Source organism: Aptenodytes patagonicus, chromosome 1 (assembly GCF_965638725.1).
Source record: "Aptenodytes patagonicus chromosome 1, bAptPat1.pri.cur, whole genome shotgun sequence".
In the NCBI taxonomy this organism is placed as follows: domain Eukaryota; kingdom Metazoa; phylum Chordata; class Aves; order Sphenisciformes; family Spheniscidae; genus Aptenodytes; species Aptenodytes patagonicus.
In genome coordinates, this window is record NC_134949.1 from 212,180,257 (window position 1) to 212,201,769 (window position 21,513).

The 21,513-nt window shown below is 41.3% G+C and overlaps 1 protein-coding gene across 1 annotated transcript; it reads left to right on the plus strand.

Annotated features, from left to right (window-relative positions):
- Nucleotides 1-1,222: 1,222 nt before the first annotated feature.
- TMEM123 (transmembrane protein 123) lies at nt 1,223-20,566 on the plus strand. The gene is made up of 6 exons (XM_076328230.1): nt 1,223-1,341; nt 7,539-7,607; nt 9,878-9,943; nt 14,549-14,740; nt 16,197-16,350; nt 18,552-20,566. The coding sequence occupies exons 1-6, from the start codon at nt 1,272-1,274 to the stop codon at nt 18,574-18,576; spliced, it is 576 nt and encodes a 191-aa protein (XP_076184345.1). The 5' UTR covers nt 1,223-1,271; the 3' UTR covers nt 18,577-20,566.
- Nucleotides 20,567-21,513: the final 947 nt, after the last annotated feature.

The window sequence follows — 21,513 nt, forward strand, 5'->3', positions numbered from 1 at the left end:
GGAAGGGAACTAGTTTCACACAGTACCTGAGTACAGTTTCACAGTCTGCCCGTGTGCTCTCAGGCCAGTCACTTTCCCTCTCTGGCTCAGATGCATCGCTTGACATGGAAACATCATTGTGCTGCAGTGAACATAAATGCAGTAATATGTGTTAAATATTCTACTGCGGCTTTGATGATGATCCTACAATTATCCACATTAAAAGTATTTCTCTCTAACTTATTAGAAAGCAATTTGTAGCAGCGTGTAGTTTTCCTTCCTTTGATAAATAATTTTCAAGTTGTTTTCACACTTAAGAACATATTAATAAATTCCCTTTGAAAAATAAATTTCTAACACCAACTTTGTTAGCAGTACACAAGAAAAATTTGAAAGAATTGAGCATGGTTGTTACGTTTTGCTCTTCCCTATCACCTTTGTAGTTGGTTTCACAATTTTCTAAGTACACAGGGAAATTTCAGAATACCTCTACAGCATTAGCTCTGGTGACTTAACAGCATAAAACACAACCAGAGACTGTAAAATAATCGGCACCATTTAAACAGACCGTGAACAGTACGACAGTTACGGCCTCCAGCAACACCTTACAAAGATGTGCATAGTGAGCTGCAAACAGAGAATACTGATAACCAGATATTATTCAGATCAATCTTATTAACAAGGAGGGTGAATCCTCACCGTTGAGGCTCTGGTGGGAGATATTAAAATGGTATTCAGAAAATGGACTGGCTTACATTAATAATCGTGAGCGTTGTTTGCAGGCAGCACTCCTAGTGCTCGACCCCTGTTTCCACGGGTACTCACGGACCCCCCAGAGCACTACTCGGGTATCCCCTCCATCTGCACATTGTGAAGTACGGACTTCTCTCCGCTCACTAATCTCTCTTTAGGGATACCACAACACTTTGCCGCCCAGCCTGCTGCAAAACCGGCGGAAGAAGAGAGAGGGTACCCCGGCGGGACACCCCCCGCGGAGGAGCGGGCTGAGGCCAAACCGCGGGCGACCGCGACCGCATCAGGCCGCGCCGCCGGCCCCGGCCTGCGCTGAGGCGGCAGCACCGCGCGGGGGCGGGGGTCATGGCTGCCGCCGCCAGCGGCCTGCGGGCGGGAAGAGCGGCGACTGCCTCACGCGCAGGACGCACCCCCGGCCCGGCCCGGCCTCCGCCCCCTCGCGCCGCGGCGGCCCCGCCCCGCCGCGCCGGCCCGGGCAGGCAGCGCCGCGCGTGCTCCGGCCGCTCCGAGCCCGGCGCTCCGCGGCTCCCTCAGCGGCCATGCGGCTCCTCGCCGGCGCTTCCTGCGCGCTGCAGGCGGCAGCGCTGCTGCTGCTCGCCCCCGGCTCCCGTGAGTAGCGGCCGCGGAGGGACGGACGAACGGATGGGCGGGCGGGACGAGCACAGCGGGCGGCCCGTCCGCCCGGTGGTTGCTGCGGCACCTCCGCCGGGCGGACCCAGGCCTTACCTTGTCGCTGGGGGCTGGGAGCGGGGCTGGGGGTGCGGGCTGCGCCTTCGCTACCCTGCCGAGTGCCCCTTCGCTCGCATTTCCAGCTGCGAGGAGATTCGGTGGTTTGCTGATTTTTTCTTTCCACCTTCTCAAACAAGAGCCGAGATTGCACCGTGCGCATGGCCAGTTTCTCTAGAGCGGACCTGTAACAGAAACAGGGGGTGAGGCTTAATATTCAGGTTGTTTTTGAAGTAGAACCAAGGAGCGTTTTGGGGTGTGCGTGAATGTGCGCACACAACAGAGCGATGCACAAACACGCCCCGCTGCCGGCCCTGCTCACCCCGAAGTTCACCCATGGCTCCTCTCTTCCATCTACCTGCGTGCCTGCAAGTGTGAGCAGGAGGCGCGAGGCAAGACAGGAGATGTTCCCCAAACCCAGCGAGTGTCCCAGGGCGTAGAGCAAGGACCTTCCCGTGGTAGGAGTGGGGACGAGTGGGTCATGGAGGAGCCCGGGAAGCCACGGTGCCCCAGACAGGACTAGACTGGAGGGAAACGCTGTCCTTACTCTTCTTGATGCTGTTCTCTGAGGCATGCTGTAATTGTGGGGAGTGGCTTTTAATAGCTTTGGGGTCATCCTGGCTTTGCTGTTAGGACAGATGGTGTGGTGCTTGCAGCAATGCCTCTTTTTCATGGCCGATTCTAGTAAATACACAGCCTCCTATTTTCTTGTGCTTTAACTCAGGTGGTAGATCAGATTCAGGGGATAATCGTCGACATGCACTCAAATGAAATGAGAGATACAAAAGTCTGAGCTGCCAGAGTTGCCTTTTCAGAAAAGTGAAATGCCCCATACAGTGCCCCACAATATTCCAAAGTAAAGAAGCCGAAAGATAGGTACCAAAATTAACCTGCCATAAATAGTGTTGAGGAATATCAGTCAGCCCGGCAGTGTTAATATGCTGTTGTTTAATCTGGTGAAGCTATAATGTAAATTGATAGAAAAAAAGTAAAATGAGGAATGTAAACAGCTTTATAATTGCCCTTCCAAAAAAAGCAAGCTTTTTTTGAAGAAGTTTACCAGTAATCTCTTTACTGCTTTGCTAAGATCTTATGGCCTCCATTTTACAACGATAGACTGTCATTTCATTTGATATAAGATTGGCCTGATCTGTCTTTTATCGTGCTGCTTCCTGAGTGCATATGCTGGTTTAACTCAGTGTACAGTCAGTGCTGTCTCCTGGGGCAGGGATGATCTCATACAACTTTTGACAGTCAAATGTAGTCCTTCCTGTATATGTGAATTTGTTGTCTAGACCCCATTTATAAAGCGTTGTGCCCTTTTAAGGCTCAGTCTAATATATCTTTTGAAATATCTTTTTTTTCTGCCCACTTACTCAGAAACTTCCAGAAACTACTGCTGAGATTTGTGTTGGTTTCAGCAAAAGTTTGTGATTGACTAATGAACACTACAGGAGAAAGTGTGAAACCCATCCAATACTATGATTTGCAAAAAGTGAAAGTGGCAGTAGATTTGCCCTCACTCCAGTTAAGATTTTTGGGCAGGCTGGTTATTTCAATATAATGCTGCTGTTCTACTCCGCTGGAAAGTTTATTTCTATGTGTCGGTCAAGTCAGTGGAAGAAACATCACCAAAATGTTATGGTTTAGGAAAAATCCTTCCCACTATTATGTAAAATCCAGCTGGCTTCCTGATATCTGAGTGAGTAGGGAGAATCCACGCTCCCTGGCAGGAAGCTGCCCCCCCCCCCCCCCCCCCCCCGTTCAGAAAAGATAGCTAGCAACATCTTCCAAAAGCTTACCTGCATACAAAACTACTCACAGTACAAAAAATGAGCAGCAGCAGCCTCCAGACCTGAAAACAGGCATGGCATTTTGATTTCAGTGTATCTCCTTACTTGTCTTAGATTCTTGGGTGACAGCAAAAGGTGTTGTAGTTTTTCAGTCTCAAATTGACCAGGGTTGAGAATCGGTTGGTTGGGTCTGTGTTGCTTCCTTAAGCATCTATGCAATAGTGTCTACGCTTTCCTTTGCAAGACTGTGAGGTAATTTCACAATGTTAAGACATGAGGACCTGTCCAAAAAGTTGCTGAGATAATCCTGCCTGAGCTCTGTCTCAGGATGACCTATCTTCTTGGTAGGTCAAGAATGCCACTTCAAAAATAGGTACCAAAAGACCTTATTGATTCAAAGGGAAAAGAAATACAAAGTTTCCAGATAGCAGGGATTTGAATTTATAGTTTGTCAAAATTGTCTGGCGGATGTTACAACAGATTTGGGGCCAGGGGGGTTGGTTTTGTTTTAATCTCCAGAATTAGAGTTTCATCCATTTCAACTGAGAAGAATGAGTATCCTGATGGTGGAGACTATCTAGGGGATAGTTATATTCATAGTGCTGCTATAACATCTCTGCCTTAACCATTCTAGCACCTCAACTGTTACTCATTCGGATTGCTTAGAGGTTACTCTGTAAGTCGGAGATCTTTCTGATGGACTGTGCATTGTCAGTGCCTCTGTACTTTTTGTTTTTTAAACCAACAAAAGCAGACTGGCTTGGGCATAAAACTCTCCTACTTACCTGCTATGCATCAAACTTGAAAAGAGAAGATGCCCAGACAGAATTTTATATATGACTTTTGAAATGTCCCGAAAATGAATGTGTAAAATTGTGCTTAGTAAAAATGTGAGTTTATATACCAACATCTTTCTGCAGCATGAGGTTTAGTTAGACTGGACATAAACCTGCCTGCAAGTCTGTCATGGTTTAACCTCAGTCAGCAACTGAGTACCGCACAACCGCTCGCTCACTCCCCCCCCCGCCCCCGGTGGGATGGGGGAGAGAACTGAAAGAGCACAAGTGAGAAAAACTCGTGGGTTGAGATAAAAACAGTTTAATAATTGAAATAAAATAATAATAATATTATAATAATAATACACAAAGCAAGTGATGCACAGTGCAATTGCTCACCACCCGCCAACCAATGCCCAGCCAGTCCCCGAGCAGCGGCCCCCCCGGCCAGCTTTCCCCAGTTTATGTACTGAGTATGATGTCACATGGTATGGAATATCCCTTTGGCCAGTTTGGGTCAGCTGTCCTGGCTGTGCCCCCTCCCAGCTTCTTGTGCCCCTCCAGCCTTCTCAGTCGGTAGAGCATGGGAAGCTGAAAAGTCCTTGACCAGTGTAAGCACTACCTAGCAACAACTAAAACATCGGTGTGTTATCAACTTTGTTCGCATCCTAAATCCAAAACACAGCACTGTACCAGCTACTAGGAAGGAAATTATCTCTGCCGAAACCAGGACCGAGTCCTTAGAAATGTGTTTATCTTAAATGTGAATGCAGGAGTGGGCAAATTTACCTTTGTCACATGCAGGGAATTGAATGAGTAGAGCCGCTCATCGGTGTATGGTTGTTCTACCAGGCTTCATCTACAGAGAATAGTGATTTGGTACATGCCTGAGCTCAAGACTACAGATTCCTAACGTTAAAGATTCATGGGTGTTATCCACTGTGTTGATTTTTGCAGGATCTGGTGAAATCAAGTCCATTTAAAATCTTGTCCTGTTCATTTTCAACAAGTATCAGAGCTATCCCTATCGCTTACCCTGCATCTGTCTATGTGTTTAGCACAAGTATGGATCTTCAGCTCCTGTGTCTGAATGCCACTTCTGGAAGCTGAATTCCAGCTATAAAGCTGGAAGAGCTGGCCTGATTTTGCACCTTTGAAAGTTTGCTTATCCAAATTGTCTCCAACTCATGACTTCTTATGCACTAGAGCAACAAAACCGCGAGAGGCCCTGGAAGCACTCGGCGTACCAAACTGTGCTGTAGCATTTCACAGGAAGCACGCTTGCCTTCACATAAACCCCGGCCAGCCACAAACAGTTATGTTTTTAGCTGCATCTGCACCTGACCTTAAACAGAGGAAAACAGAGTTGTCTGACAAAAATGTTGTTGATCCCCTTTCCGTTGTCTTTTTCCAGTATGTGGTGCTTCGGTGCATTAAGTTGGGTATTTCCTTGGCTCGGTTCTGTTTCATCATGAAAAATGAACACAGAAATCCTTCCCCCCCGCCCCTTCCCCTCACTCTTCTGGATCACAGTGGGAACAAGGATCAGCAGAGAGTTTCTCTACTCAAGATTTGTAGGCCCAATATTGCAACTAATCCTGTGGCCCAAAGAGCTTTGCCTCTGCTCGTGCACAGGACCTTCCACGCTGCAGCTGGCCACCGGCTTTCTTCCCGCTTCCTTCCTGTATTCACGCCTGCATGTGTGCACCTGGGTCAGTGCAGAACCCTTACAGTTCTGCTCCCTAGAGAAGGGCAGAAACCTTTACTGTTTCGCTCTGGGCTGGTTGCACTGTGCAGTCTGTGGTCTCAAATGAGAGTCTCCAGTTGTTGTCAGAGCCGTCGCTGTGTAAAAGCATGTGCTGCTTTTCCCTTCGCCTTAACCCAGGAGTCCTTCCTGCCTCCCTGGTTGAAGTCTCCTGCTGTCCTTGCAGTGATACACATGGCTTCAAATCTAAAACCACAGTCTAAGGATAGAGAACAGTTTGGGAATAGTGTCATTTTAAGATTTTCTTTTTCTTACCTGTCCCATTCACTGCCACGTGTTCTGATGTGGCATATTCTTATGCAGTACCCCATATTAAGATGTATTTGTATTCTGGAGCAACTGCTTGTGATCCAAATTAAGAAATTTATCAATGTTTGGGGTTTTTTTGAGGAGGAAAAAAAAAAGTTGTATCTTTTAAGCTGGGTAAGGTCCTTGACGTCTTTCAAGGTGTGCAGCCCAAGGTGATCTGAACTAGGACTAATACAGTCCTGTCTTCTCTTTCACCTCTGGTTCCTGCCCCTTTCTTTCATCTAATCCTGCAGGGAGCCCATTCTGCTAGTTGAGGCAGCAAAAAATATTGTGTGCTGTTGGGGAGGGGGGGTAATACCAGTTTTCTGTTGGCTTAGCTTCCTCAATCAGATCATTGTTAAATGCAAGGGGACTAGCTCTGATGTAGACCACTTTCTGCGGGATTGGGTCCTTCCTGGGGAAGCTTAGTTTAGCTGTGTCACATGCTCCTTTTTTTGTTTGTTTGTTTTCCTTAAGATCCCTAATTAAACAGTCTAATATATCTTGCAGTGCTGCCCTCAATCTTGATATTGCAGGAGTTAAGATACAATGAGTGGTTTGTCATTTGTATTTGCAAACTTTACCATTCTGAGATCTTCACTAAGGTTTGTAACTACTAAGAAAATGCCCTGTTTCTGTGACACTTAGTGCAGGCTATTTGCTTGCCTTTAGCAGAATATTGTTATACGTGTTCAAAACTAAACTCTGCTTGGCAAAGGCAGAATCTACAACTGATCCTCTTGCATGCGTGTGAATGCCAGACTTTTCATTCTGTGTGGTTTATCTTTAAATTTTACCACTTGTTTGTAGACCAGGCCTCAGGACAGAGTAATCAGGCCTCAATTAGTCTTTAGGGTATGATGATATTTCACCAGAGGTGTGATCCTTCTCCATCCCACTCTCCACCTGCCAAATGCTCAGTGGATGCATAAACATGCTGTTAGTCCCAAACTAAGCAATGCAACTTCTTAGTGGATCTTATTATCTTACCATGCTGTCCATGTAGGGGCACAGCAAGTCCTCATCTGCCTGCAAAGGCCTTGCAGACTTTATAGGAAAAGATTTATGTGAGAAGTTCTTTTCCTTCTGCTGTAGGTGATGTGAGTCATATGTTATTACTGAAGGAAAGTGCCTGATTTTCTACCTCTTACTTCTTTCAGTCTTTTTTCATCTTAAGGAAGAAGAGAACTTGGGATGGTGATGATGGGGAAGATAAAACTGAGCATGGGATGGAGATCCAGTTCATTTGATAGTTGGGTAGTGCAAATGTTGTCATTTTTAATGTGCTAAGAGCAGGTTGTTGTGGTACCATGCTTTTGTATCATCATTATACCTAACTCCTGTCCATGGTAGTTTAGTCATTGCCCAAAGCAAGTGACAGATGCTGTACTAACTTTTTTTTCGCTTCTTTGTAATAAAGCACCTAAAACTATCTCATTCTCCTTGGGTTTTATGTAGGAAATGAAGACACAAACAACTCCAGCAGTACTACATCCTTTACTACGATTCCAGACTATAAGTTGCAAGGTAATACTCTTGGCATTTCTGTTGCTGTTCCTCAGTAGCATTGAGAAAAGCAATATGTATTATTGTATGCCTTAAACTGTCCTGTAATAGTTTGCCCTTTATTTTATTTTATTGAATTGTGAACAACTGTAGGGCAGGAGGGAGGTACTCCGATTGTCGCATCTATTTGGGGACAACTAAAGATATTTAAGAGGAACAGTAGAACACAACTTAATCCTTGTATCCGTAGGTACTCTGGAGCAACAGAGAGAGGAGAAATAAATTGGGGAAATTTTATGTATAGAACTAGAAATACCTGCCAACGTCAATTTACAGTTAAAAAGAGAACCACCAGCTCAAGAAGTCTGCTAGGCTAGAATTCAGGCTCTTGAGAAAAAGGCAAGGCACTTTTTCATTTGATTTTTAACATCAGAATGGATTCTAGGCCCACCATGCTTGAGCTCATTGCTAAAGTACACATTTATTTCATAGTGTAATCTCATTTTGATTGCGTTAAGCTGTACACCTTTAAGCATGTGCCATGCAAAAGGCATATTCCATGAGTCATTTTTGCCCTGTACTACTACGCTCATCTCATTTGCTGTTGGCCAACAAGTGGGATGTATAGCCAATACTCTGCTCATTGACTCACTCTATCCTGTTTTCGTTGCATCACTGACTCACACCCAAATTCCAGGCAGTGTACGTGGCTTCTTTTCACCTGTATGAGCATGCAGTCCACATCTAGACGTGTTCCCAGGGTTGCAGAAGTGAGCACTCAGAACTTGGGGGAAAACCAAAGCTGTGTTCTCGTTACAGTATTGGGCCAGTGTGGGAAAGGTTTAGCCCCAGGCATATCCATGGCTTACACTGGTATAAAAGTCAACATATCCAAGAAAGAATGTGTTTGTAATTGTACAATCACAGACTGTTTCTCAAAGGCAATTAAATCTGCAATTTAATATCCCAGGTATGTCAGTATAAGGGTTGTGTGTGCAGTACACAATGGTGGGGCTAGTTGGCTATGATAATACCAAAGAAAAGGCAAAATAATTCCCTCTGTAAATTTTTTTTCTCCTCTTTTTGGTAGGTGGTATGAAGGTGTAAATTTGTTGCATTTGTTCTTAAACCTGAGCTTGCTCATAACATGTATGCAATTGCAAAGAGGGTTGACAAAACTGTTTTAGACTAGACTTACTCCAGTGGTAAGAACAGCAGATCCGTTCAAAGGAAATAGGCCTGCTTCTTGATTCTGGTAGCTGTGTTGCTATTCTTGTAATCTCTGAGGTTATGCACTTTGTTTTCTAGCCATGCTGAAAAGCAATAGAGCTGCTGCAAGGCGCATAGCACTAGCAATGTGGGAGGAGGCTGTAAAAGATCGGTTACTTCAGAGAAAAGAATAATCACAGAATGGGCATAGACAACAGTGCAGAACGAAGGGAGGAAAGTACGGACAGTGACGCTTCCAGGAACGGGAGTTACCGAACAGCCCAGTAGATCTTTGCCAGGAGGAAGAGACTGTTAACCTGTGAGAAACACTGAAGAGGGATGCAGCAATGAGGACAGAAGTGAGAGTGGGAGGGTGCCTGAGAACCTAGAAGTAACATGAGTAGGAAGGGGAAAAAAAAAGAGAGAACTGGAAAAGTAGAAGTGAAAGAAAGGAAGGAAGGACAAAACCATTATGACTGAAACATGGTTTGTATTTTAAGTCTTTGGAAACAGGTGCGTTCTTAGGACCCTTTTTGTGTAGAGAGCATAAGCCCATAGAAAGATGTTTCACAGGGTATTAGTCTGTCCCTACTTGACACGACTACAGTGTGTTCCTAGCCTGAGCCCAGTTTGTAACAGAGATGCAACAAAATGAAAGAAAAGATTGAGGGACAGGAAATGGAACTGAAATAGTTCCCCATAGTGCTTAAGTAGGTCAAGAAAGTCAGTGACAGTATGGCTGATACAACAACTGGAATAGAGCATGACGTAGAAGTGGAAGAGAGCAAAAAGAGGAGATGTAAAGAATTCAGATGCAGACCATTTGGGCACTGCTGTGCATACAGTGTAACTATGTTCTTGCTGCACTGAGATCTGGAAGCATTTTGCAGGGGGATAAAACCATCTGCTTTGGGATGGAGTACTCACTGCTCTATTCCCACTTGTAGCCTGCAAACACAGATACACTGAGGAGAGTATTGTGTTGTGGGTACTTTAATTATAGTATTATAATTTAACATACTATAGTATGTTAAAATTAAAATGAATAATATTTCTTTTCTTGTTTTCTTTTTTCCTTAAAGACAATAGCAGTTCATCCAATCTTACTGTTATAACATCCACACAATCTACAGCAACATCTACAGTAGGTACGTATCTGTTCATTTGTCCATTACTATGAACCTAGAAGCTAGCTCCAAACTTACCCCAGATCATACCAAATTCTAAAGAAATATCCATCAAAAGAGGGTATTTGAGAGAGGCATTATCATTTTAGGGCTGGGAGGCAACATGTAAAACTGAAAAGAATCTATACTGTTTTTCAAGTTTAGGTAGCATGTTCATCGGTAGAAGCAATGACATTTGCAGTGCCATTGAAAAACAGGAATCAAAACTTCAAGGAAGAATTGAAAGAAGTTGGTCTTTTTAATGTTCGTTCTTTGTTTCTAAGCAAACTTCTTCCATCTTCATGGAGTAAAGATGAATAGGTTGTTGTGCAAACAGTGCATATCTGTTTAATCTTATTTCATAGTAAATAGATTTAGGGTATAATGAAGTCCTGGGGGCTTGAGTTTCAAGAGTAAGACTCCCATTTCCTTTTAGGTAAGACTTATGGCACCTTATACCGTAGAAAATAGTCCTTATAGAGCTCATAGCACAAAACAGTGGAGTTCAAGCGAGACATGAGCAGCAGATCTGGGACAGTCTGTCACGGGTACTTTTGCATTGTTCTAGCACTACCGTCTTTCCTTCACAACTTGGCAAAAGAACTGTAGGTAAGAATGATTTCCCAGGGCAGCAGTGTTGCAGTCGTGATGCTCCAACATAAGTAACATGTTTACAAAACACATCTTTGTAGAAAGAAGAAATAGGTATATTAGGTCAACTAGTAGAGTTTGAAAGCAGATATTTAACCTGGGACACAAACAAACAGTTCATCCACTTGGATTTGCAGTGTTCCAACTGTTGGCTATGTCAATGTGAGATTATTAAAAAAGGACATTAAAAAAATGATTTTCTGGAAGAACTTGCACAGGCATACTTCACCACATTGGTAAAGATTGGAGAAGAATTAATGTCATGCAGTTGTTCAGCCTGTGACGCACAGATAAAAGGTTGTATCTGAGAGAAGAGAAGCTAGTTCCATGCAGGAACTGGGTCCCCTTTGTGCTAAGAGCCATGTGAAAGCAGGGCAGAAATATTGTGCCTGCCCTAAGATACTTTGTGTATTTGTAGAGTGTTACACTGATCATAAGGTCCCAGCTATGTCATTCCATTTCCAGTACAACTCTCACGTGGTGTGTCTGTAGTCTCCAGATAACCTCTGAGCTACCACACTCAGAAGTTGCTTGTTATTCATTTAAGAATAAAACACTCACCAGGGAAAAAAAAAATCTCTGCAAAGATCTTCCTTTTGATAGCAAGGAAGTCGTGCAGCATCTCATTCCATTGCCTGCAGTGTACCAGTTTAAGCTTGTCTAACTTGGAAAGTGGAGAGATTTTTGTAATCCCCATGTTGCCTCAGGGCCTTCCCCATGTATAAAGCCATTGTTAACCACAGGTGGTTTACCCACCCTGTGCTCCAACCCTTCTGCCCTCTGCTCCAACCCTGACTATGACTTTCTTGCAGAGATCTGAGCTTTACTATGTCTGGATAATAATAGTAAAAAGAGGCCTGAGCCCTTTACTGTTAGGCACAGTACAAACCTAACAGACAGCTATGCCTTGCTTCACACGGTTTATGATTCATATTCTTCTCTTTTTTCTTTTTTTTTTTTTGTTAGAAACTTCATAGATTTTAAGACAAAGTTCATCCATTTTGATTATCTGTCTTGACCTCTTCAGAATAAAGACTACTGGATATATGTACTTAATTTTGCTTAAAGTCTCTGCTTTTTTTTTTTTTGAAGCTTTTCGTGGCAGAAGCAAAAGTCTGTTTCATTCAATCATTTTCCATGCAAAGGAGAGTATTTATTTATTTTAGGAACAGCATTCAATAATAATTATTTTGTGTGTTAGCATGGTGCTTATGCAATTTGAGTAGTTGTGCTCGTTCTTGTTGAGTTAGAACACTAAGGGAGTAGTGCATGCTGCTAAGAATTCTTATCTTTACGCTGTATACATAGTTTGATGGATATAGCATAGGTATTTAATGTTTAAACACAGGTAGCATACAAAGTAAAATACTTGTCTCTCTTAAAAATAAAGCATCATAAACCTGAACTATATTACTGGCACGCATCCTTTTTAAATAATAAAAATTAACTCAGGCAGCCTGGGTTTGTTTAGTGTGATGTTTGATGAAGCCCAGCTGGTCTTTTGGGGGAAAAGTAATTAGGGAAATAAAAGATAAAAGGACAGATGTTGCTAGCAAATGTTCTTTCATCTTAACTCTGTTGGTAAAATAGTAGGGGTAAGATTTTTCAAAGACACAGAAGAACAGGTTGGTGCCCAATTCATGTTAGCTTCCCAAATTCTCCAGCTGCCCTCAGACAGCCTCCCACTGATGTTTTGAAATGACTGATGCTAAATACATCATGAAAGGTAAGTCTGTAGGCGATTAACCAGATTTTACTCTTAATGTTGCATCACCAAATGCTGTGATCTTGATAAAGTAAGAAAAAAGGATCGCTGGTAGGAAAGAGAGGGGGAAAAAGTAATGTGCAAATTTGCTGAAATTCCTCATGATAGCTGCTTGGATATTTTTTATGCTGACTCGGGTTTTCTGTAGCGTAATTTAATGCCTATGGAATAAGTACCATCTTTGTGTAACGTTGTTTAATAACGTTACGGATGGAACAATTAGTCATTATATTGCTCAGAAACACAAGCCAGTTTGACACTCAGAAATCATGGCTAAAAAAAAAACACAGAAAACTGACTGGTTGACACTTGCATTCAGATTTGTCTTTCTTTTGGTATCTTTTATATTAGGAATGCAGTTACCAGGTGTGGTTTCATGTCATATAACTGTAGATGGTTTCCATATAGACATTTCCTTGCTTATTTTCCTACAATAAGGAACCATTTGATATTTATAGATCATTGTGCCTTTGGGGCGTTTACCTGTCAGTATTAAAATGTGCCCTGAATTTTATCTGATGTATTTTACACATGCTTCATAGAGGAACTGAATTTCCTAATTGTAACAAGGTAAGCACGTGAATATAGTACTCCAACTGTTCCATCTCAATGAATGCTCATTTCAAAGTGTTTCCTAGGGTTATGGCACAATACAATTATAACATCAAAGAACACGAAAATAAGTAACAATTACTATCGGGACTGTATTGGGCTGTTTCAGTAGTTTTAATGTTAAATGTCTCAGAACAGTGTTGTGTAGGCCAGTTCCTTTCTGAATGCTTACATTGTCGTATTGTTTGGGTTTTTTAAGTTTTCGATGTTCACATCTGTACTGGAAGCAGTGATACTTAAGTCTTAGCAAATACACCATTCCGTGTGTAGTTACTCACGTTTTAAACCACACTTACAGGAAGATTATTCTATAGAAGCATTCTGGATGCTGTATAAAAAAAGTAAAAATTGAATATCAAGTTTACTGTGGAATAGAGATGAAACTACCTATTCTTCAGTTGTTCTAGTTTTAGACAATTTCAAGAAAACGTAGGTATAATTAGACATTTGAATGTCCATAATGAAAAGCTTTTGTGGTGTTTAAAATGAACCCAGCTTGTGTGAGGTTATAGAAATAATACAGAAGTAGACAGCTGCAAAGGGAGCTTTTTCTCCCTAGAATTCCTTCATACATAAAAGCTATTTGCTGCATATTGTCTGCTTAGAGAAATGTTAGTTGCATAACAGGCTCATGTTTCTTGTTAGTTCCTTCTTAGAAAAATAAGTAATTATTCTTAAGATCATTCTAGCTGGCTGCCTTCTATTAAGGTTCTAAGGATTTTGCTATAAATATCAATCTCTATTATTATTGAATTTTGCTTCATGGTATTTTTATTCTGAACAGTTCATTACTGCTTTCTGAGGAGGGAAGGGGAAGTGTTAGGTAAAAACAGAGTAAAAGTTAAAGACATTAGGTGTCAATTCAAGTTGTGAAACAGCATTCCAATCTTTGTTTTAACCTTGGCAAGACAGCCCGCTACTAAATAAAAGATACAAGCCAGCAGATTTACTTTAGTCAAACTTTTATTATGTGTGGAAAACCTTTTGAACCTTAAGTTTAACATACATACAGAATTCTTTCTGGTAAGTTTAATATACATGCAGCCTTAGTAAAGCCAGTGTTTCATTCAAAAGCAAATTAAAGATTTAATCATTACTAAAATCGGGGGGGGGGCAGATGTTTTCGTGCAAAAAAATGTTCTTATCAGAAAAGCTTAGTTATCTGAAAGTTGGGCGTTTCAAATGGAAAGTTACTCTTGATCCAGAATTTTATCACATTTTAAAATACTGTAAGTCAGGCATGATTCTATGGAATTGGATACTGTTATCCAAAAAAAATTCATCCTTCTAAAAGTTATCAGATATTATCCAGGTTTTCTTTACAGCCTTTCCTTTAAACCATTCCTGACCTTGAGCCCCAGAAATCAGAAGTTAGGTCTTTCCAAAGGAAATGCATAGGGGAAGAGTCTGTATGCAAGCCTGGATATCCATGCAGTGGCATTTTCATTGTTACTCTGTCATTCTATTTGGGCATGATAAATGCTATCTTATTCAATGAGTATATAATTTATTATTTTTATGTATTTTTCTGTGTGATACTACAAATAAAAATTTCCCAGGTATGTCCACCAGTACTACTCATCTGACCAGTACTAGTCAGCCCACCAACACCACTATGTCTGTCACCTTGATGACTCAGCCCACCAAAACCAGCCAGACAAGAAGGTCCACCACAGCTTCATCAGTCACATCATCACAACTCAATATTACAGTGGTGACCACTTCCAAGATTTCTTTCACTTCTGTAACAGGTGAGTTCTCATTTCAGGAAGCTCGTAAAGGCTTGTATGCACGTTGACATGTGTTGTACAATTGTGGAATTGTTAGTTTTTTACAGTAGCATAACAAAGAAGGTATTTGCATGCTGAAAAATGAGAGTAAGGTGGGGTTTTATTATTAAGTTGGCTACAATAATGTTGCTCTGAGCACTCCACTTACTTAAATAAGGCTTCACTTAACCTGAGAGACCTGACATATTTAGGAAAAAAAAAAATAAAATGCAAGTGGTCTGAACCAGCAGCCAATAGCTAGGAGATGAGCAATGTTAGGAGAAAGCCTGCCTTTTGAATACAACTTCTGTATTTGTTCAGCTCTCCTTTCTACAGCTTACTTGAACTCATCTCTAATACTTCCTTTTTCACAGCTGACCTGTGGCTCAGAATATGTCTACTGGCTTGGTGGAAAGACTGAGTTCTGTTAGCTACTTTTGTAGCAATGAAATTAATTTTATCCCTAATGGAGAATAGAGTCTGACTATGAACGAGTCACACTTTATGTAGAAGTTGTCAAATACAGTTTGACAGTACCCTTTAATACAAAAACAATAAGTGTAGAATTCAGTATTTCATTGCTGTTAGCTGCTCGTTCACACCACTTCGTGCTTACACTTCTAAACAGATTGGGGTTGCTCACATGGCAGTGAAGCATTATTGGGTAGATGAAGCTGTCATCAGCAGAACTTTAGTTGGCCACATAACGCTCCCTGTGGCAAGTACAAATAGAGATGGGCACAGACTGGGTCTTTTGGTCGGAGTTTGTAGCAGATAAAACCAGTTTTCACACGGAAACTGCTATGGCTTATCTGAGGTCATGTTATCTACGTCAATATTTGTGTTGGGCTGCAGAGCTGATCTCACTTGGAGAGTGAGGGTACAATTCCATGAGACAAGGTAAAGCAATCCAACAGCTCATCGCCACAAAAAGTATGTTATTCCCACCACGTAACTGTACTGACTGACTTGGTGGTTGTTGGACCCCTCTGCAGACTGACTCAGTAGGCTCATCTGACTAGAAGCAACTTACTTTTCTGTTTGGGTTAATTTCAGGCCAGCTTAGTGAGTTGAATTGGCTCATGGAGGGTATGAAAAACATTAGAACTGGCCTAAGAAGGGCAGGAACTGCATGTGTGGAAGGAGGGGAGAGCAGGGGGGAAAAAAGGCAGGGGAAAGAGGGAGGTGGAGAGGAGAAGGGGCAGTCAGTCGTTCAGAGACAGCAAGATCAGCTGCTCCTGTATCACCAGAATCTGGCACTTAAAAATGGAGCTCTAGGTTTCAGTGTGCTTGGCTGGTATCTTTCCAGTTGATCTATCTTCAATTTGTCTAATTGCGTCTTTAGATGATATGTCAATGGGGAGGGCAGGATATAGAGTCCCTCAAAACACAATTTTGCAAGCTCTGTAAAAAGTGCCTTTTGTTTTCTTCTTTTCAGCCACATCAAAATCCGAGGCTGTCGTAGCCAAAACCTCCAGATTTGATGTGGGCAGTTTTGTAGGTGGCATTGTGCTGACACTTGGAGTCCTAGTTATTCTCTACATCGGATGCAAAACCTACCACTCTAGAAGAGGCATTCAGTACAGAACCATGTAAGTTCCAGGGGATTGTCCCTTGTCAATTTATTACTTTCTTGAGGGGAACAAGGACAAACAAAACAAGGAGAATGAACTCTGATACATACATTTGTTTAATGTACATTATATTAACATCATAGAGAGATTTAACTGTGATATTTTGTCTTTCACCACTTCAGCTATTCCTCTTTATTATCGTGCCTCTCTTCTGTGTGGGTTTTTTCTCTGATCTATTACATAAAATCATTTTGTTTTTTTAAAGGATCCTTGTCCTTTAGCTATTTCATGAATAGCTAATGTTTCCTTGAAAACATTTCCTTGAAATGTTTGCTGCAATTTGCAAGAATTCTGGTTCTTCCTGACACTTTCTCCTAGACTCTATTTGTCTATTCACTCTTTGGTGTTTCCTCCCCGTTGCCATTAATTTTTTTGTAGTAGCTCTATTTTCTATTACCTATATGACATCTTGTTGGAACTCTGTTACCATCTCTCTTTTGTATCACCTTTTATGTACCTTCAAGTCTAGTTTGAGCAGCCAGTTTTAAAGCCAGACATCTCATATTCCACATCCTTAAGCCACCACTGTTGAATTGATCATTTATTTATTGTCACAGAAAACATTCAAAGGCAATATGGCCATTATTCACATTTTTAAAACTACAGTATTTGACTGTTGTCAATATATGAACCCAAACTTTTGCCCCACCTTGCAATATAGGCAGGCCAGCTGGTTGATTTCTAATATTTAGTTTTCTGTGTTCTCTTGTTCTCAACTCCAGAAACCTGTCCATAAAATTGTATGCTCTGAACCTGCTTTAAGTACTTTTTCACAAGTCCATGAAATGAGAAGTAGAATTCATTTAACTGAATACAGGCATCTGCGTCTGAAGTAGTCATTTCATATCATTCATATTACCCTAAAGTAGGGTAAATCTGTCAGATGAATCAGCCTATCCACGCGTTTTTGTATTCACTTACTGTGAGGGCAGCTAAGAGTCTTAGATAAAGAAGTTTGTGCTGTGAATATTGAAAGGTACAGGGTGGATCCCACCTAAAGTCACTTGTTTACTGTGTACGCCAGTGACTTTCAACCTTCTTTGAGCTGCCGGCTGCTGATATTTTCCATGTGGAATGTGGGTGCTTTACAGCAAATACAAGCCTATTGAAAGTAAGCTTGCTTTTCCTAGTTATCTCTTCAAGACCCTTTAGAAGTTGTTTGTAGGCTTCAGACAGTCTGTAGACTACCAGTTGAAAAACGCTGATTTAAACAGATTCTCTGCCACCAACTTTTTCTAGGCAACTGGTCTCACTCCTTTATGATATCAGATTGGGGGACAGGAGGTGGTAGGTCCAGTCTTGTCTTGGGTATGGTTCTTCTTTGTGGAGCTACTCTTTTCCTCTCCTTTGCAGCATTCATTTCTGAGAGCACAGGACTAGCCAGATAGCTATGATTTTGACTTCATCTTGTATCTCATCCCTTTTGTGGTGAATAGTTCAATCAAAATTGTACCATCTCACTTGCCATTTATACTCAGCTCTACTCAGTTTTCTTCCAGGCTTCCAGACTTGCCTCCTTGTCCCACATTTAGTTTAAGAACTGGGAATTCTTAAAACTAGATTGCTTTTCTTCCTATTCAGTATCATCCATCTCAGTTGAGAAGCTTGTTTTAAGTGAGGTGATGCCACTAGCATCATTGTTGCGACGCTAGTGTTTAGGCATTGTGTTTTCTCTCCATCTTGACTCCTGCTTGCTGGTCATGGAATTCAACCAGTCCCTGCTGCACATGTTTACCCACAGTAGTGTTTGAATGGATATTGTAGAATCCAGATCAACGGTATCTTTAAAACAAAGAAAACCTGTCTCTGAGTTTGTAAACTGGCTTTGATTAGCCGTAACTACTGGATATAGGTAAGATAGATAGGATAAAAATGCCTGAGCACAGCTGATCTAAAAATATGTACTTGAATGAAATGTGAAAGCCAAAATGTTAATAAGGCTAGTAAAGCTGGAGGAGTGTTGACAAAATGAAATTATTCTGTGCACTTCAGACTTGGCTCAGAGAGGTCTGTAACTCCCAGATCAATGTGTCCTTAGCCCTTCCCAGCAAGATGGCCTCTGTTCATAAAATAACCTTCTCAGCAGCAGCTGGGTGGCTGTTTCTCATGTTGACTGTTGCTTGTACTGCAGAACATTAATTACTGTGTTTCTATTACAGTGATGAACATGATGCCATCATTTAAAGAGACTTCAGGGAAGACGGTGTTGGAAACTCATCCTATCAATCACAGCTGTTGTAACTTACTTCTGAGAGTTCCTTTCATAAAGATGATCATAGTCTCTAAACTTGTCTTGGGTGTGATCCTGCAAAATGTTGAGAAGCTCTTTAAACATCCTGATTTTTTTGCTTTGGCTTTCATAAGAAGAGGAGGAACTCAGCACTTTGTAGAGACAGTATTTTCTTTTTCCAGTATTTGTAACCAAACTTAAAGAAACACATATATTGAGTCATTTTAAGGTATACACACAAGTCTCTGAAATAGCTAATTACTAGCACAGTGGATTGCATCATTGCAATTCTAAGTAAGTTCAATTATTTCTCACATACTGCGTAAATCCAGTGTGTTCCATAATGGATACAGTAGGTTAAATAGGATAGCTTTGAGACCAAGCATAGGTTTTTGCAAGTAAATTTTTTTTCCCCTAAGATTTTGTATTAAAATGTATTTATTTTGAAGTTTGACGTGAACTTTAGTTTAGAAATTTTGGATTTTGAACAATTCAGTTAATTTTTATTAGGCTATAAAGGAACATGGTTTGCTAACTGTATAGAAGGTAATAATGAGTACTTTAAACTTCAGTCATTAGCTCACCAGTGACGTGCAGAGACTTTCCTTAACAGGCTATACAATGAGACTAGCTGCAGGAAGCATGGACAGACCAGAGATACCCATCCACGACCCTTTTCTCTAAATGGGTCCTTGTAAGAAAACAGACTATGCGATCCATAGCTTCTTTTTTCTCGCATGTCCTAACAAAGCATGTGCAATTGAAGATAAAATAAAAATGGAAAAAAGTCATTGCACCATCATAAATACAATAAAATATGAAAATTGTTTATAAAAATTGGCTTTTAAGCTGAACGTAGCAATCATGTCACTCGGGTTTTATTATTATGAAGCTGTATGCAATGTTTTAGCAGCATTTGATAAGCATTGAAAGTAACATAGAGAAGTGGAAAATCTGTAAGATAGCATTTTAGAAGAATATAATTGCATTTTTACAACTATTTTCAGAACTTGGTACTGCTGCACACATGTACAGAGGTCTGGTCAAAAGCCCACTGAAGGCAACAGGGCATCTCTCAGAAGGCCTTTAGATTAAGGCCCAAATACACTGGGGGTCCTGTGCAAGATGGCTGATGCTGCTTCCATGTCACTTCTGCGTTTACACTGAGGTAAACCTGCTGACTTCAGTAGATGGGCTCCTGATTTACACTGGTGTAAGGAAAACTACAGCAAGGATCAAAAAACACAGGCCTGCATCTCCTTCTGTCACTGAATAATTGTTCGGTCCTGCTCAGCCTCCGCTTGTAGACCTCTCTCTGGTGAAGAGGGTTGATGTGGTGGGACTTGAGCATCCTGGTTACTGCTGGCATTAGTCCATCAGGCAGGCACAGACGGGAGGTGGTGACAGCTGAGGAAGGTCACAACAGGAACTGCATATGGGTCTGTCAGGGGCTGGGGTACAATGCATCAAGGGAAATAAGACTACAGCTCTGGCACAGGTTAATTTTTTTTGTTGAGCAATAGTTTATTCTGACATGCAGTGTTAAAGTGGCCATATGGATGGTTTTTTTCCTTTTTCACATGGAGTAGTAAAACCGCTGTGTCCGAGGCACAGCCAACTCCAGCAAACCATGGCTCATGAGTAGTCTTAATAACACCAGCCATGCAACTGAAACGGGGGTAGCCAGGCTGTTTTGCTTTTTACTGAGATTGAGGTACAGGGGAAGAGTGAGTTGAAGTAACTTTTGTGATTTATCTTAATTGCATTGTTTGGTGGTGGAAAGCTTCTGGTTTTCACTTGAAGAGTTTGGAAACAATTCTTCCATAGAACTGCAATTCCTTACTTTGTAGAAATTGAGACAATTAAGTGCAACTCAATTACTTGGATTGTTTCACCTCTGTTGTACAGATGAATAAATAAAATTCAATCTTTGGAGTTACTATATCAATTTCAGTTGGATTTTTATTTTATTAGATTATTTCATAATTCCCTCAACTCTTTCCACAGTCATAACCATTAAGTAAGAAGTGTTCACTATATACCTTTTTAAGTGTTAGAATACCAGACCTAGTGCATTTTTGCCCAGCTCAATCATTTGTAATTTATTTTGTAATCTCATTACTACAATAAAGCAAAATTATGTGCTTAAGATTTCAGAGGTGTCAGTGCAAATATAAAACCTGACCTCCTTTCAGGTGTTTGGATACTAGACAAAGGGAGGTGCAATTGATAAATCTTTCCTTTAACTTTACATTTGCTTTCCAACAGTAAGTGAAAACTCAGCTTTAAGTTACACACATGTAAAGTGGGATGAACAGGACAGCTTTTCAGTGTAGCATACCACCACCAAGTGTTATTTAGGCCTTCAGTCCTGGAGGTCGCTGTACAGCATTGGAACAAGCAGTGGACCTGAATTTAGCCATGCTCTACACATGTAGAGGGGTTGAATGTATTATATAACCGACAGAGTAATTTAGCATTCAAAAATCCTGATTATGTTAACTAAAGATTGGCACTTAGTTTCTGTAAGGAAAGAGTATTTGAAAGGGTTTGCCACAGGAGTCTACCAAACTTTAGACCAATATGAGGTATAAAGCTGAAGTAGGAGCAAAAGACAGGTCTTTTGTCTCATAGACTGAAGTCTAGCACTATCCCAGGCAACTGGGGAATAGAATATAGCACAGAATAGTTGGAAGGGACCTACAATGATCATCTAGTCCAACTGCCTGACCAATTCAGGGCTGACCAAAAGTTAAAGCATATTATTAAGGGCATTGTCTAAATGCCTCTTAAACACTGACAGGCTTGGGGCATCGACCACCTCTCCAGGAAGCCTGTTTCAGTGTTTGACCACCCTCTCGGTAAAGAAATGCTTCCTAAATATAATCCCT

What these genes read in the sequence shown, in the direction of transcription:
- TMEM123 (XM_076328230.1), top strand. Translation starts at nt 1,272, where the DNA reads ATGCGGCTCCTCGCCGGCGCTTCCTGCGCGCTGCAGGCGGCAGCGCTG. An exon ending in TCCAGACTATAAGTTGCAAG is followed by an intron (nt 7,608 to 9,877) that starts GTAATACTCTTG and finishes TTTTCCTTAAAG; the next exon opens with ACAATAGCAGTTCATCCAAT. An exon ending in TACAGCAACATCTACAGTAG is followed by an intron (nt 9,944 to 14,548) that starts GTACGTATCTGT and finishes AAAATTTCCCAG; the next exon opens with GTATGTCCACCAGTACTACT.